This window comes from Astatotilapia calliptera, chromosome 13 (genome assembly GCF_964374335.1).
Source record: "Astatotilapia calliptera chromosome 13, fAstCal68.1, whole genome shotgun sequence".
Classification (NCBI taxonomy): domain Eukaryota; kingdom Metazoa; phylum Chordata; class Actinopteri; order Cichliformes; family Cichlidae; genus Astatotilapia; species Astatotilapia calliptera.
Genome location: NC_137434.1, coordinates 17,025,259 through 17,040,840, shown reverse-complemented (window position 1 = coordinate 17,040,840; position 15,582 = coordinate 17,025,259). Strand labels below are relative to the sequence as shown.

General features: G+C 41.5%; 3 protein-coding genes across 7 annotated transcripts in view; 2 read left to right on the top strand and 1 right to left on the bottom strand.

Annotated features, from left to right (window-relative positions):
- Positions 1-584: 584 nt before the first annotated feature.
- LOC113035389 (free fatty acid receptor 4) lies at positions 585-4,070 on the top strand. Of its 2 annotated transcripts, none has more exons than XM_026190931.2 (3): positions 585-1,124; positions 1,198-1,329; positions 1,961-4,070. In XM_026190931.2, exons 1-3 carry the CDS (start codon positions 585-587, stop codon positions 2,321-2,323), a joined length of 1,035 nt encoding a protein of 344 aa, XP_026046716.1. In that variant the 3' UTR covers positions 2,324-4,070. The 2 variants fall into 2 exon arrangements, with proteins under 2 accessions (XP_026046716.1, XP_080144272.1); XM_080288146.1 differs by having other exon boundaries at positions 627-1,124; positions 1,198-1,305.
- A 1,246-nt stretch (positions 4,071-5,316) lies between these two features.
- LOC113034674 (leucine-rich glioma-inactivated protein 1-like) lies at positions 5,317-11,715 on the top strand. Its single transcript, XM_026189490.2, has 8 exons — positions 5,317-7,037; positions 7,249-7,320; positions 7,871-7,942; positions 8,072-8,143; positions 8,914-8,985; positions 9,421-9,590; positions 9,684-9,848; positions 9,980-11,715. Exons 1-8 carry the CDS (start codon positions 6,841-6,843, stop codon positions 10,795-10,797), a joined length of 1,638 nt encoding a protein of 545 aa, XP_026045275.1. The 5' UTR covers positions 5,317-6,840; the 3' UTR covers positions 10,798-11,715.
- An 803-nt stretch (positions 11,716-12,518) lies between these two features.
- The window catches only part of mark1 (MAP/microtubule affinity-regulating kinase 1), a 36,199-nt gene continuing 33,135 nt past the window's right edge, over positions 12,519-15,582 (bottom strand). For 2 of the 4 annotated variants that reach the window (XM_026189485.2, XM_026189487.2), the window contains exons 17-19: positions 15,052-15,078; positions 14,362-14,406; positions 12,519-14,258 (exon numbers count right to left, since the gene is read on the bottom strand). In XM_026189485.2, coding sequence (XP_026045270.1) covers positions 13,913-14,258; positions 14,362-14,406; positions 15,052-15,078 — 418 coding nt within the window. In that variant the 3' untranslated portion in view covers positions 12,519-13,912. The remainder of the gene's footprint in view (positions 14,259-14,361; positions 14,407-15,051; positions 15,079-15,582) is intronic. The other 2 variants (XM_026189486.2, XM_026189489.2) reach the window with 1 other exon arrangement.

The following is a 15,582-nucleotide window of genomic DNA, read 5'->3' as shown; positions in this document are numbered from 1 at the left end:
CTTTTTTTGATGCACTCAAATTATTTTTGGTTTCAACTGATATATACAAATATACAAGCAACTATTTGATGTTTTGAGTGTTGTTGCTTTTTAGCAGGAAGTGTTTTAGCAAACGGCAGTGGTAGGTTTATTTCTATAGCACATTTTATTACATGTAAACTATGTGCTTAAAACAGAAGGCAGTGAAAAGAGCAAAATAAAATCAATTTAGAAATATTTCCAAAGTGCAGCACTTAACAAATTTCTCAGACTACTTGTCATTAAAAACAAGAAAACACATATTTTAGAAATTTATCAAAAAATAGTTTAAAGCTAAAAACGATATGTTATTTATTAGGTAAACAACAAACCAAATTCATGTTTTTATGTCCAAATGTGAGTAAGCACATCATCACGTCATCACTTAAAGTGAAAATGCAAAGACTTCCTTTTAAGCATTGCAGAGCAAACAGCATCAGAAAGTCTAGTCTCCACCCTTTCTCCTCCCTTTTACTTCTTATCAGCATCTGTCAACATTCATTTTTCTGTTTGTCTGCAGGAGTGAGCAGTGTGTGCATTTCACATTTAGTACCTTTTCAGCCTGCATGGATACAGACCTTCACATTCATTCCCTTCACTTGAGAAACTTGACTTTTTTTTCTTTCTTCTCTGAGCTGCACCACTCAAATCAGGTTGCTACCACTATAATGGAAACCGCAGCTATCAGTGCAGTCTTTCTGGTCTCGGTAGCTGCAAATGCAGGAGCTGCAGTCCTGGTAACCTGTGGACGCAGGCTGCTTGCCAATAAGACCATCCTGACGCTCAACTTGTTCGTGGCTGATCTGCTGTTCGTCAGCATGATCCCGCTGATTGTGACAGTGCGTTGGACCGTGTCCTGGGAGCTGGGGTATGCAGCCTGCCACACATTGCTCTATGTCATCTGTATGAGTGGCTGTGTCACCATCACAACCTTGGCCACGATCAGTGTGGAGAGAGTCCAGGCTATTCTCTGGCTGCAGACTGTGCCAAGTCTGGCTCCCAGGATGGTGACTGTGACCCTCGTCTTCATCTGGGCTTTCTCTGCACTCACCTCCCTCCCCCTCAGTCTGTTCTTCACTGTGATGGAAGTGGATTTCCCAAAGCTGGTATGGATGAATTTAAAAAAGAGGAAATATTTCTACAATAGAGCTATGCCTATGTTTGTTATTATCTCCGCAGGAACACGGTCACATCTGTACTCTCAAGTGGCCTGACCCAGCAGGGGAGATTGTGTGGAACGTAGTCTTCACTGCCCTGAGCTTCCTTCTCCCAGGACTCATCATTCTGGTTAGTTACAGCAAAATATTGCAGGTGGGTTAATGCTGTCTTTGCTAAAGATGGCAGGCAGCGAGGAGAAGGACAGATCAGCTGTTGTCTGTTTTTATGCTTCTAACACAAATTGTAAAAATCCAGCTCTGAATTTACCGTTTTCTCAATTTACAAGTTTCTTACATGAAGACAGAAATATACATGAGTTAACTTAATTTTTAAACGAAAAATGTTTTTGGCCACTTCAGTTTCTTTTTCCAGCTGTCATTATACTTATATTATTAATTAAATAAGCATTCTTCCTTGAATTAATGCATGGATATCCTGATTTCTTAGACATTTCTCTGTCCCCGTGGGGGGGGGAAATGTGCGCTTACTAATTATTACCTTTGTGTGTACGTTCAGTGCTCTCCGCTATCAACTGTTAACACTAAACTGGGCAACCAGTTATGCCAATGTATCCATGAGTGTGACACAGAGAACAGAAGAACATGGTGACCAGCTGCAAATTGATTTTAGCGCTCAGTAGACTTTATGGATGAGACAAATAAAACTGTTTCCATGCTTCATGTGTAAATCCATATACAGCTCAATCAGGGTGTGTAAATGGTTTCATCATGTCTCTGTAACCACAGGTGTTTGCATTGTATCAAATATTGTATTTCTGTTCCAGATTGCTAAAAATTGCAGGTTAAGGCTCCGACCCAGAGACCGTCAGCAACCCAATGGAGACTCTCCTCACTACTACATCTCCTGCCAGGATATGAAGCTGTTCCGTACTATGCTGGTCTTGATGCTTTCCTTCTTAGTCATGTGGAGCCCTATTTTCATTATCTTCTTCGTCATATTGGCCCACAACATACAGGGTCACATATATGTCTCTTCCACCATGTTCTTCTGGGTGGTGACGTTCACTCTGGCAAATTCAGCGCTCAATCCCATCCTCTACTCGGTCTGCCAGTTCAAGAACAGCTGGCGCAAACGCTGCTGTGGCTCAGTTGTGTTTCCAGTGAGAAAAAGACCCACCAGTGGGTGAACACTGGGAATACATCCATAATCATGTCAAATAGAGCAGGGATGTCAAACTCATGTTACATTGCGGGGCCACATACAGCCCACTTTCACCTTTAGTGGGCCACACCAGTGAAACTCTTCTTTCTCTCTGTGTAAAGAAGTCTAAATACACATTTGAGATATCTTAATATAAGAAAAAGAAGTGCAATTTCAACCATATGTCTTATTTTCCTACATGACTAAGAAATGCTGCTGTATTAAATGAATCTGTCAGCATGACATGGTAAGAAATTAGAAGAAATAAATGTACAAAATTACAGAAAACGTTCTAGTAGCTTGTTGTTCAGATTGTCTAGTAAATATAAAACAGAACATGTTTTTTTCTATAGTAGTGAAAAAACAGGGATTTTGTCAGTTCCTTAATTGTTCATATATTTGTTCATTACTTTACTGTAGTATGAATGGCTGTGGTGGAGGTCTTTTTCATTAGGCTATAAAGCTTGATTATTTTTACAAAATTTTACAACATTTTTAAAGCCTTCCAGTGGGCCAGATTAGAGTCTTTGCCAGGCCAAATTTGGACACCGGACATTAAGTTTGACATTCCTGAAATAGTGCAAAGCATGTATGTCTGGTGGCTTTTGATGTACAACATACCGTACACGTCACATATAAGACAAAGAGTGTGAATGCAACACCTACAGGATTCTGCATTAGTGTCAAAAGCAGTGTTTCCAAAAGGTTATTGAGGGCTATCTATCTATCTATCTATCTATCTATCTATCTATCTATCTATCTATCTATCTATCTATCTATCTATCTATCTATCTATCTATCTATCTATCTATCTATCTATCTATCTATCTATCTATCTATCTATCTATCTATCTATCTATCTATCTATCTATCTATCTATCTATCTATCTATCTGTCTGTCTGTTGTGCTTTTGGCTCAAATACTGCCAAAAGGTTTTGCATATTGTTTGACCAACTTATTTCTTATCCTCCTGAGTTGTCCACCTGGTGTTTCACTGCATTTCTGACTTTTTTATGCTGTTGTCTCAAAGGTTGTAACAGCATCATAACCCTTTAGCTGTTTCCCAAATGACTGATTCACTTGTTCTATATGAAAGACTGGAACCTTTCTTTGAACTGCACAGTATGAAATCAATTCTTGTAAACTCTAATGACCATCTTTTACACCACATGCCCATCCTGATGCAACCACAAAAGAATTTGTGCCTCCTTCCCAGGATTAAACTGAGGAATCTTTCTTTTAAACCATTACACACATATTTCAAGTAGTGGAATTTTTATTAACTGCACAAATTTATAATTAAAAAAATACATAATTAATATACTGTATTTGTCATTTTACACAATATCTTATGGAGAAACTTAATGGATGGAAGAGATTGTTTTTGTCTTTCTCTCTTACAACAGGCTCTGACACCATTCTTTATCTATTCACTCTAAATAGTAAAAAAACCCAAACTGAATAGTATAGGGTGGAGGAAAGATGTTTGTTAAGGAAATGCTCATGTGCCAGACAGAGTCCAAATCAAATGACATGCAAACTGTTCTGGTAAGCTGATGCACCACATAGATGATGTTGTTAAAGCCAGACTGAAACAGATCAGGATGTCAAGCTTCATGTCAGCTGTGATTTGTCCACAAAACATTTGTTTGGTTTCTGCATCCAAGGCTGAGCAAACTGCTGCAGACAGCTATGGTCTGACTGTTCTGTCTAAAAGAAATAAACAGTTATATTTATCTAGCTTTTTTCTAGGGAATCAAATGTTATTTATTCCTCTGCTTTTGTTTACTGAATATAAATATTTTTGCAGATCTCGTAAATCGTGATTTTAATTGTCTTTTCGCGCTCTTATGGTGGCAGCGTAAGTTTAACAGCAGGGAGGCCTTGGATGGGCAGTTCTTGAGCAGCAGCTGCTTGTAAAAGCTTTACGGGGTGTTTTTGGCACAGTGTACACTTTCATAATCATATCATCAATAATTAGCATCTTCTACTTCTTCATCATTTAATCACTGATGGACAGGAAAGGATCCTAAGATGTAATTTCATCGTTCATCAAAACATAATTTTGAGCTTTATTTGTTTACATTTTTCATATAATTGAGGTTTTATGCTATATTTTCATATAGTAGGTATGCCTACTCTGTGGGCTGACAAGATGGCAGACCTGCAAAACAAGTGCATTCACTCAGTTTGCTCAAGATCAGAGCGGGAGAGCCTCTAGCAATTTAAAATCTTGATAGTCATGTAGAAAAGCTCCCTGTGGATGATGCTCTCTTCCCCTTAAGGTGTAAATCTTAGAGAAAGAATTTTATGAAGCTAGTGAGTCCACCTGACAACTAAACATATCTACCTTGCTCAGCATTTCCCTCTGGTGGGGAGTTCAGCTCATTTGTGTAGACTGCCAGACAGAATGGCTCTATTTTACCCACAGCCATTGGGTGAAGATTGAACATATCCACAAATAATATAATTTTATTCATGCATCTTTAGGTAAAGGGGCAGATAAGTCAGGTCACAAGCTAATACAGGCCCAAACAATGATCAATAACAATATTTTAAAAAGCACTGAAAGGTGAAGTTAGTAACACTGAATAATTTGTTACACGGGCATTATTCTGCTTGAGTCCTTGGATTCATCATGCTACAGTGACACTTACCACCCATGTAAACATTGTTCCAGCCCTTCATACCAGTGCACAAAAAAACAGCATCTCCCATCAGGATGATGTCACACTGCTATAACTGTTATGGCATGGCTCAAATAACACAACAAAAGCCACCCCAGCTTCCAAACTCCTCAGATCTCAATGCAAGAGCATCTGGGGGATGTGCCAGAACAGGGCTGATCCACTGAGACTCCACCCCTAAACCACACAACACCCACAGAGGTCCTGTGTCAACGCCCTGACTTAGGAGAGGGGCTATTTGGGTGAAAAAGGGGAAATCTACAAAATATTACACAGTAGTCTAATGTAGTCAGTGATCAGTGTTTATTACAGGAAACTCCAAATACATATTAAAAAGTGAGAAACACTTGACTGACTGTGGTCATATTGTTACTGGAAAGTCTGTGTCCTACTCTGGTGATGAATGGTGACATTTATGAAGCACAGACACTACACAACATCTTGCAGCACACACAATAATATCCACTGTTCTCTCCCTGGTCCAGCAGCTGCTGATACTTCTTAGAAGCAGCCTAATAGCTTCATTCTTCCCAGCTTCATTTTTCAAACCTCCCAGAGGAGGATCACGCTCCTCTAATTCTCTTGCATTAGTAATATCACTGTAAACATGCGCAGGATATCAAGTATTGTAATCATGTGAGTATTTGTGCACTTTTCAAAAGGCCTGTGCATATTTGTACCAAGATGGGTCAGAAGCATGCAGGCCTGACAGCCACAGTGAGTAAACATATTAATCAGAAGTAAGAAATGAGATGATGACAGCCTTATAGGGCTCCAAGAGCACCCTCCTGAACAAGCAAGTGTCTGGCATAGAAGATTAAGAAAAAACTGCAATAAAACTGTGAAGGTGGTGGCTTGCAGCAGTATTAAAGCATGAAAAGAGACGAGTGTATTTTAGAGACCGTTTAACCTGCCCTTTGTTTAAGAGGATGAGGGGGATGGTACTGAGGCAGAACAGATGTCAGAGTGACAGGAGGGTTTCCCCACACCCCTCCACCACAGGTCAGAAATACTTTGCATCCTCCAGTCGTCATGGAAACCGAGTGCAAACCAGGAAATATACCCACAACATTTTACAAATATGGGAATATTTAAGAAAGCACAAAGTTTCGGTGACTTTATCGGCACCAAAGAACCCGTGATTTGTAACGGCAGCGTTTTGACAGTCAACATCTGGTTTTGAGCCAAATGTTGCAGCTACATTTCCATAATCACAATTAATTGTCAGCGGGTTTCCCATCCGCTTCCCGCATAGAACGCTCGTGTGCGTCTGCGCCACAGACGACAGTCCGCTGGCTCATGTCAGAGCTTCTTCTTCTCCCGCTGATTCACGAAAAAAATTGCACAATTCCGTTGCCCATTGGGCGGAATCCTCCAAGACCCTGACACGAAGAGAGTGGCGTTTGCTGAAATCATAGGCGTGGTTTTGGATGAAGATGCTCCGTCTGCTCCCGTTGGGATCCCCACCTGCCCTCACACCGCGTTTGTCACCGAGCCAGCTGGAATATTCCTGAGCTTCAAGACTCCACAGCAAGCGTCACATTATATATTTATTATTATTGCTTTTGTCTCGGAGGGTTTAGATTTCTTTTCGTCTGGAGGTTCGGTGTAATTACGGCGCTGTGGGCGCACGGGTCGCCCGGTTTTATCACCTCCAGAGCGGCGGTGGCGCACGGAGATAAACAAGAGCGGACATTCGCGTGGCCTCCAGGCAGAAGCGGCTGCAGCAGCGGTGGGAGAGGAACCACAGCGGAGACCCTGGTTCATGTGTAGGGCTGTTCGACGCGCAAGTTGTGCCCGCTGCGGATCTCAAGGATGGAACATACACACAAGATACCCAGCAGATCGCTCTGGCTCGGCTTACTTGTGGTGGCGTCAGTTATACTTCTAGTGGACAGCAGGAGACCCAAGCCGCCTCGCTGTCCCTTAGTGTGTACATGTTCCAAAGATAACGCGCTGTGCGAAAGCGCAGGACTCATCCCTCGCAGCTTTCCCCGAGAAATCACATCTTTGTAAGTTCTATTTAATATCGTTTTGAAATAAAAACCCACTGCAGCGATGAACGCAACATGCTTAGCTCTACCTGCTGGTTAAGACGTGGATTTTTCCGCCAATGCTGCATAATAATTGCATATCCAAGGAACAGACTGCAATAAGTGATCGTCAGTCTGTGCTGTAAGCCTAAACAGTATGCGTGTGTGTGTCGTGTTTTCCCCCCCACAGATCATTTGTCAAGTCTGAATTCACTGAAATTCCGAAAGAGAGCTTCATCCTCACGCCCGCTCTGCATCTCCTGTGAGAAATCTCTTAGGAGTTTTTACTTTTTTCTTGCTTTTCTTGCACTCTGTGAGCTGATCAACGCCATGTTTAATGTTCAAGACATTTCCCCCTTCAATGATGCTACACATTATGATAGAACGGGTGTTGCTGTGGCTATTGATTAGGTTGGAGAAGCCTTAAACCCAAAAAATCATTTGCTGAAAACGTGGTTTTCCTGCATCCCTTTTCATGGCATGGTGATTTTAAATCTCTCTGCTAGGCTTTCTTCCAAGCCTTGCATTAAAATGTCTCTGTGTATAATAATGTGAATCCAGTAATTTACGGGTAATTCCTTCTTTTGATGAGGGAATTCATTTCCTCATTGGGTGGAGTACTGACAGAGACACTGTGTGTCTAAAAACAGACATGCAGGCCTGCAGGAATCCTCAGAGAGCACAGATCCGTGTCTTAAAAGTATGTGGTTTACAGTTAGCAACAATGGTTTTCTATTAGGCAAGATGTATTTTTATTATCCACTCGCTGACCCTGAATAGTAAAAATATTAACTTGAGATTTCTCCATGCAGCCTCTTCACAGCCAACAACCTGGAATCTATAAATGAGGATGCATTCATTGGTCTTCCTCACCTAGAATATCTGTGAGTAGTTGGTACAAAATTATCCTTCAAGTTGGTTTTTTGTTTTTTTGTTTTTGATTTTGTGATTGTTTTGTTGCATTTGCCTGACATTATCTCCCGTCTCCTGCATTTTATCCAACAACTTTTCAGATTCATTGAAAACAACCAAATCAATTCGATATCAGCGCATGCTTTTCGTGGACTGAAAACCTTAGTACACCTGTAAGTACTTTTTCTTTTTTTTACTAGAGGTATTAAAGAAGCAAACACTACAGTTGCACGGGGATTTAATTTTGTGACCTATTTAATTTAAAAATCTAATCACTGGTGACCTGCTTTAAGAGGGAGAACAAGAGAAGCTTTCTCTCATTTGCATCAGACATTGTAATCTATGTGCAGGTGCAGACAAGCACTGTTCCAGTAAAACGCTGACAGTTTTTATTGCGCAACTTGTATTGCCACATAGACACTTCTCCCAACATTGTGCAGCTGTTATATGATTACGAAGCAAATCCCGCCACCGTCAATGTCCACTGTAAATGAAAGTATAATATTCTTTCATTACAGATTTGTGAAAGTACATTATAAGTTAAAAACGCTCTGAGATTTTCTTTTATTGATGCAATAATATTTAAGATAAGGCTCTAAAGAAACTTATAAAATACTACCCAAGTCTTCTCAACAGGAAAAAGCCTTTTTTCCACCGTCTTCATTGTAGCAGAGAAAGCCATAAAATGGCTGAGGAGGCAGTGCTAAAAATAGCTTAATGTTTCCTCAAACCCACAATAAGCAATGTTCCTGCTGTACTCTCCAGGGTGGCAATATGTGCCCCAAGCTTCTTAACAGATATCTGTGTACATACAGAAATACTGCATAAACAGATTATTATTTAATAGTTTGAGATGGTGTGGCTATGGGGGGGGGGAATGCATGCACATATAATCAATGTGGAAACCAGAAACTAAGCACAATTTTTTTTAATCTATTTTCAGGAGTCTGGCCTACAATAATCTTGAGACGCTGCCCAAAGATTTGTTCAAGGGTCTCGAGGCCTTGACAAAAGTGTAAGTATGAATTTTACCTTTGCCTAACAAAGAGATTCATTGCGTTTCAATTTACATGCGTGCCACTGAGATAAATGAGTTTTCTGTGCAGCCTTCTATATATAGAACACTGTATCATTATTCCACTTCAGCCGAGGCTCGAAAAATGTGTGGGCAGCTGGTGCTTTTAACACTATTAAAATTGCATGCAGCAGTGAGGAAAGAGATAAGTTTGCAATCTATCACCCACTGAAGATGTCCGGTTCTCCTTTATAGTCCCCCTTGATGATAATGAGGGCAAAGATTGAAGCTGTGAGGGCCACAGAGCAAAGCTAACAGTAGTCACACTTCAGTAACTCCAGCTTTTGGGAATTAAATGCATTCATAAAGCAGAGGCCTTTCTGAATGCATTTAATACAGCATGCGGAGTTTAGTTTGGTGGTGTTTTCCCTTTAGAGACTTGAGGGGGAACCAGTTCACCTGTGACTGCAAGCTCAAATGGCTGGTGGAGTGGATATACAGCACCAATGCCACCGTGGATCAGATTTACTGTAAAGGCCCGGCCTCGCAGCTCGACAAAAAGATCAACGACCTCCTGCCACAGTCATTCGACTGCATCACCACAGGTGGAGTACAATAAATACAGTTGTTTTCTCTCAAAGTTTCACTGGATTAAAAAAAAAGTTATTTCAAGTGGGTGTTTTTTGTTTCACTTGCAGAGTTTGAATCCTACCAGTCCATGGATTTTAACTCCATATCAGTGGAAGCATTTTCTTTTGGGAATGACCAGTACGTTGTGTTCGCTCAGCCCTTCAGTGGGAAGTGCAGCTTTCTAGAGTGGGATCACGTGGAGATGGTCTTCAGAAACTTTGATTTTATTGAGAGTAAGTGAAAGACGCATTTTTTTGGGAAAGGGCTGTGCAAGTTTGAAAGGAGGGGTGATTCAAACCTCTCAATGGCGATAATTATTGGAGGTGAAGATATTTACTTTTTATCCTGTCTTCTGCTTCACCAGGTACATCCACGGTGGTCTGCAAACCCCTGGTCATTGACAACCAGCTTTTTATCATTGTGGCTCAGCTGTTTGGTGGCTCGCACATCTACAAGCGTGACACGTCCGCTAACAAATTCATCAAGCTCCAAGGCATCGACATCCTGCGAATCCGCAAACCAAACGACGTTGAGACGTTCCGCATCGATGGCGAATTCTTCTTCGTCATAGCGGACAGCTCCAAGGCCGGGTCCACCACCATTTACAAGTGGAACGGCAATGGCTTCTACTGGCATCAGTCCCTCCACCAGTGGTATCGGGACACCGATGTGGAGTACATGGAGATCTCCTCCAAGCCTCACCTGATCCTGTCCAGCAGCTCCCAGAGGCCCGTCATCTACCAGTGGAACAAAGGCACCAAGATGTTTGACAGGCGCACCGACATCCCAGAGATGGAGGATGTTTACGCTGTGAAACATTTCCAGGTCAAAAACGACCTGTATATCTGCCTGACGCGCTTCATTGGTGACTCCAAAGTGATGCGCTGGGACGGGGCCCTCTTTAGGGAATTGCAGACCATGCCTTCTCGTGGCTCCATGGTATTCCAGCCCTTCGCTGTGGGAAACTGGCAATACGCCATCCTTGGCAGCGATTACTCTTTCACCCAGGTTTACCGCTGGGATGCCAAGAAGGGCGAATTTGTTCGATTTCAGGAGCTGAACATACAGGCACCGAGGGCCTTCTCTCCAGTTTCCATAGACAACCGTCAATTCCTGCTGGCCTCCAGTTTCAAAGGGAAAACTCAGATCTATGAGCACCGGATCATCGATCTGAGCAACTGAGCTAATTTTTCTTCTGTTGCAGATTGGTTGGTGGGTGAATTTTGTGATTTTTTTTTGTCTAGACAGCAGGCTGTTGCAGCAGATGCAGTGCTGAACAACTCAGAAAGCGTTGATCCTAACTTGAGAACAGCAGCCATTACTCCTACTGATTTTCAAACTCTTCTAGTTAAATTAGTGCACAGTAGATTAAAGGATAAATGTATGCATCTCAACCAAGCATATGACCGAGATGCATTTTGAGTCCAGTGCATGCACCTCAAGTTAGGATTAGATCGCATATGTTGTCAAGTCATTAATGCATGACCAGGGCCTTACACGGGCCGTCCCATCCCAATAAATGCAGATCTATGTTCACTAATACATCTAACACTGGCCAGTAACTTTTTAATTTTTAATGTGTGTTCAGCCTTTTGTGTCACTCAATGTTTATACATTTCTAATGTCATATATTTATCTACAGAAACAAATGAAATTGTACTTTTTAACCTATTAACATGTTTAACTGAAGAAATCTGCCAAAATGAAATGTTTACATTTTTCCTGTCTTTCCATTTGTAAATGAAGCTTTTAAGAGTTTTTAAGAGTTTACCAACGACCGCGACAGATTATTATTAGATAATTGTTGGAGAATGATTTGAAATGATGCCTTTGATTTGGAAAATATCAAAGGTTAGAGTCTACTTGTATATCCTTGCAGCTTATGCTTTTATTGTAATAGTTTGCATAATGTTTAAAGTATTGAAAATACAGCTGTTCACAACTGGGAACTATTGAAGGTATTTTCAACCATTTTTGGGCACTGAAATGAAGGAGGACATTTGTCATAATGCTTTACCTTTGACTAATGTGACTGACTGTGTCATAATTAGGATTGATATCATGCAATTTAGAGTCAATAAAGCTTAACATTTCATCGGAGTTCCCTGCTAGTGCTGTGTAGCATGATATGTCTTCAGTGTGACATACTTAAAGCCAAAAACACAACAGCATATCTAAAGTACTGTGCAAAAGTCTTGAGCCAATCCTCATTTCTTTATATTTTGATAGGAAAGGGCAATTTATTCAAACATACATGGAACTGATTATACATCAAAAGTGGTTCAGATTTTCAGTCCAGTTCTTCTGTAATTTGGCACACTTCACCCTTCCCTAAGAATGGCTTTCTCACAGCCATTCTGAGACCTCTGATCAAGCTTCAGTTAAGAGCAAATGGATCAACTGAAGGGCCATTTGAATCTCTTTGGTCCTGTGTCGGGTCTTTGCTGGATTTCTTTTTCTGTTGCTTAATGACATCACACTCAGATACTGTTAATTGGTTAAAAAAATGTATGCCTTCCATTTCTTTTGTCCTCCACATGTCTTAGAATTTTTCAAGGCCTTTTGAAAGTCATTTTTCAAGCAATAACTGTTTGGGAAACATCTTATTTGTACACAAATACTATTTTATGCCTGTCAAACTGTGATCTTTGACATCGTTCATAGGCTCTGTGGTTTCAGTGTCCAAATAAGGATGGCGAGGGACCTTCAGAAAGCCAGGAGAACTACTGCTCAAGACTACTTAAAAAAATTTGAAGAACATCTGGCTCCTTGGATGTAAAGAAATCAGTGGTGACTCGAGACTGTTGCACAGCACTGTACTTCCTTAAGCTAAATGAGGCAAACTGTCCTGAACCCTGGGTGTGTAATTATGTCAGATATGAAAAAAATAGGAGTAAAATAAATACAAACAAATAAAATCCTTTTTATTTTCTCCAACAAAGTGCACGCCTCAAATCTACAAAGCAGCACATTACAATGTAATGGAATAAATACAATAAAATCCGCTGAAATTAAAAAAAAAAAAAAAAAAAAATGAAAGAAAGAAAATTAACACACAAGCAAGGAGATACACAAGTACCTGCACAATCACACTGGTGGCAGGACTAAATCAGGCTCTTTAGAAAGGCTCCATCAAAGAAAAAATAAAATGCCTCGTCGTGGCGATCAACACGTCATGTATCATCCTGTCAGGCGCTTTCTAAAGTAAACCAATTTAAACCCTGCTGGGTTTTTTTCTTCGCAATTGAGGACTACCAAACTAACATCAAAGAAATACAGGTGCATACTCTCATGTTCATACACATCACCCTGGAAAAGTTGTGCAATTGCAGCAGGACCCCCAAATCACCAACCTACTGCCGAGAGAAAATAAAGTGAACACAATTTCAGTTTTAACTGAACTTACTACTCAAGTCTATGTGGTGCAACTTAGTGTTTTTTTCCATAGGCAAAAAAATATAACATAAAAGGCAAGGGAACAAATCCCTCAATTTTCCACAAAATAATTTAGTGCTTTTTAAATAAAATTGAAAACACTATTTCCATATGGTGGCTCTTAAAAAAAAAGAAAAAAAAGAAGAGAAAAAAAAACAGAGTGAAAGATTAATGCTCCAAGAGACATCAATTATATTAGGAAAGAACTCAAATCCCATGAAAAAAAAAAGACAGTATTAACAATAAAAGTCTGTACAGAACGCTAAATTAATATACAGTACAATACAGTACCTGCAGATGTTATGCATACAGTACAATTCTCTTTTTACATATGGGCTCCAGCCTGATCTATATACTGACTTAACACAGGTGGAAAAGCGGCTAGTTTAGCATACGGTAGGTTTAATGGTTATTCAGCGAGGAGAGTAGATCTTGTAGTAGGCGTTTAGAAAAAGAAGACTGAAAACATTATTGCAGGATGGTCATCTTCAGTTGCATACTGCATGTGTTACATAAATGCGTCTTCTGACATGGAGCAGCGGGCCGATGAGAGCGAGAAAGAGAGAGACAGAGGGCCGGACGGAAGGAGAAAAAAAAAAAGCTGGGTTAGCTGTTTTTTTTTTTTAATGTTTTCTTTTTTGCTATCTCTCCGTCACAGACGTTAAACTTTGCAATATCTCTCTGATCCACTACCCTGTACAGTACATTCGTGGCCAGTATTGCACGTTTACCAGCCGAGTCCACCCTGATACTGCATGGCGAGGACCTTTCAGTGCTGAATTTTGTCCTGCGAGTCGACACTAATCCAGTGATGAGATGAGACTGCGACCAGAGAAAAGACTGACTGGGGCTCCATCTGCTGTCACAGTTTGAGCTCGTTGGCAATTTTGCAGGCGATGTTCTTAAAGGCGATGGACGTGCCCGATATCCTCTTGAAGCGCACGCCGTTGAGCGAAAGGCGGGGCAGCTTGCACACCTCCATCTCCCACTGGACCAGATTGTCCTGGCGAGCGTCGCCGTGGACACAGAAAAGCAGGAAGCGCTCGCGCTGCTCGTAGTCGCAGCTGTTGGCGTCCAGGACTTTTCTGATCTCCCTCATCATCTCCGAGGGCTCCATGGAGGAGGTGGTCTTCATGCTCCAGGTGAAACGCAGGGAGCGAGGCTTTGAATCCCGACTGCCGTCCTCCTTAGTGTCACCAGACGCACTCCTGAGCAAGAAACCATCAGGGAGAGAGTGAGAGCGGGGACAGGGGAAGTAGGCAGAGGTGGGTTTCACGTTCTCTGTGAACTTGACATCTCACAAATTCTTACCTTGGTGTTTCTGTCCTGGCACTGGCCTCTCCCTCACTAGGTACCCTGAAATAAACCAGGAACAGACTCGTTATTCCCTTGGGATCATATCAACACATGCAGCCCCGCCCCGACTCACTACTAAACACCACCCCCATCATGACTGGACACAGAGGGGGTGTCAGGCATCATGCCAGGAAAGAATCCACACTCCTGGGTATCAGGGTTCAGCACACAATGAGGTGACTGTGACGGTCTTTGTTTTGAGGGTCATTCTATTATAGCTCACATTAACCAAATGCATCATCCCATCTACAATACGCTACCTTTCCTTAATCCCCACTGATCTGCAAAGAGCGGAAAAGCGTTTCTAGACAGTCCATTCGGCCTCTGGATTTTTGCCTGGTCTTTTCTGTTAAGCTCAGCCAAAGGATGGGGGAGAATAAGGAGAGGAAAGCTAGCAACTTGAGAAGCAGATATCTGGTGGCTTAGTACAGAAGAAGCTGGTGAGCCGTGAGGTTTGTTTAAGAGGCAGTGGACACAAGGGAGGGAAATACTGCATAACAAAGGGTGTCAGTAGGCAAGGACGTGGTGTAGTGGGCAAGTACGCAAGGGGTTAAGGAAACACGGGCCAAGGTCATAGTGGGCACAAAGAGGTTTGGTTTATTTCGGACGGGGGTGACAAGTGCAGCAAGCGTTATGTTCTCCTACCTCTGGGTCGACCTGAAAGACAGAGCTCTAGGCGGGGAGAAAAGGAGAGAAAGCTGTGAGCCTCCACCAGATGGACCAGCGTGAAGGTGCTAACTGCTGTATGGATGACGAGGGGTGGCAGTGTGGATGTGTGATATTCACAGAGGACTGGGGAAACTATGCAGCATTTATAGTAAACAGGCAGAGAGCGTGACGCTTCCTTCATTTTTATACCTGGAAAGTTCGCATAAAGGAATCCGAACAAACGTCGCAACTCCTTTAATCACTTCAGTAACTTTTACACAGAGACACACAGTATGTCCAGGGATGATTTTTGTTGTGTATCGAGATTTGAATGCATCTAATAATTTGTCCAATGACTGATACCTGCAACATAATTCACCTCACCTCAGCTGTACTTTTTATTTTGTTAAACTTACACAGTGACCATGATAAAGCTAACACCTGGTATTGTTAATGTGAGCCTGTTAGCATGTTTTTACCAAGTATAGCCTTACAGAGCTGCTAGCATGGAAGGAAACTCAAGTCCTT

Bases quoted from the DNA above. Each gene is read 5' to 3' on its own strand.
- LOC113035389 (XM_026190931.2), top strand. From the start codon at position 585: ATGGATACAGACCTTCACATTCATTCCCTTCACTTGAGAAACTTGACT. The intron at 1,125-1,197 runs GTATGGATGAAT...TTATCTCCGCAG, and splicing joins AAGTGGATTTCCCAAAGCTG to GAACACGGTCACATCTGTAC. The intron at 1,330-1,960 runs GTGGGTTAATGC...TTTCTGTTCCAG, and splicing joins GTTACAGCAAAATATTGCAG to ATTGCTAAAAATTGCAGGTT.
- LOC113034674 (XM_026189490.2), top strand. From the start codon at position 6,841: ATGGAACATACACACAAGATACCCAGCAGATCGCTCTGGCTCGGCTTA. The intron at 7,038-7,248 runs GTAAGTTCTATT...TCCCCCCCACAG, and splicing joins CCCCGAGAAATCACATCTTT to ATCATTTGTCAAGTCTGAAT. The intron at 9,849-9,979 runs GTAAGTGAAAGA...CTGCTTCACCAG, and splicing joins AAACTTTGATTTTATTGAGA to GTACATCCACGGTGGTCTGC.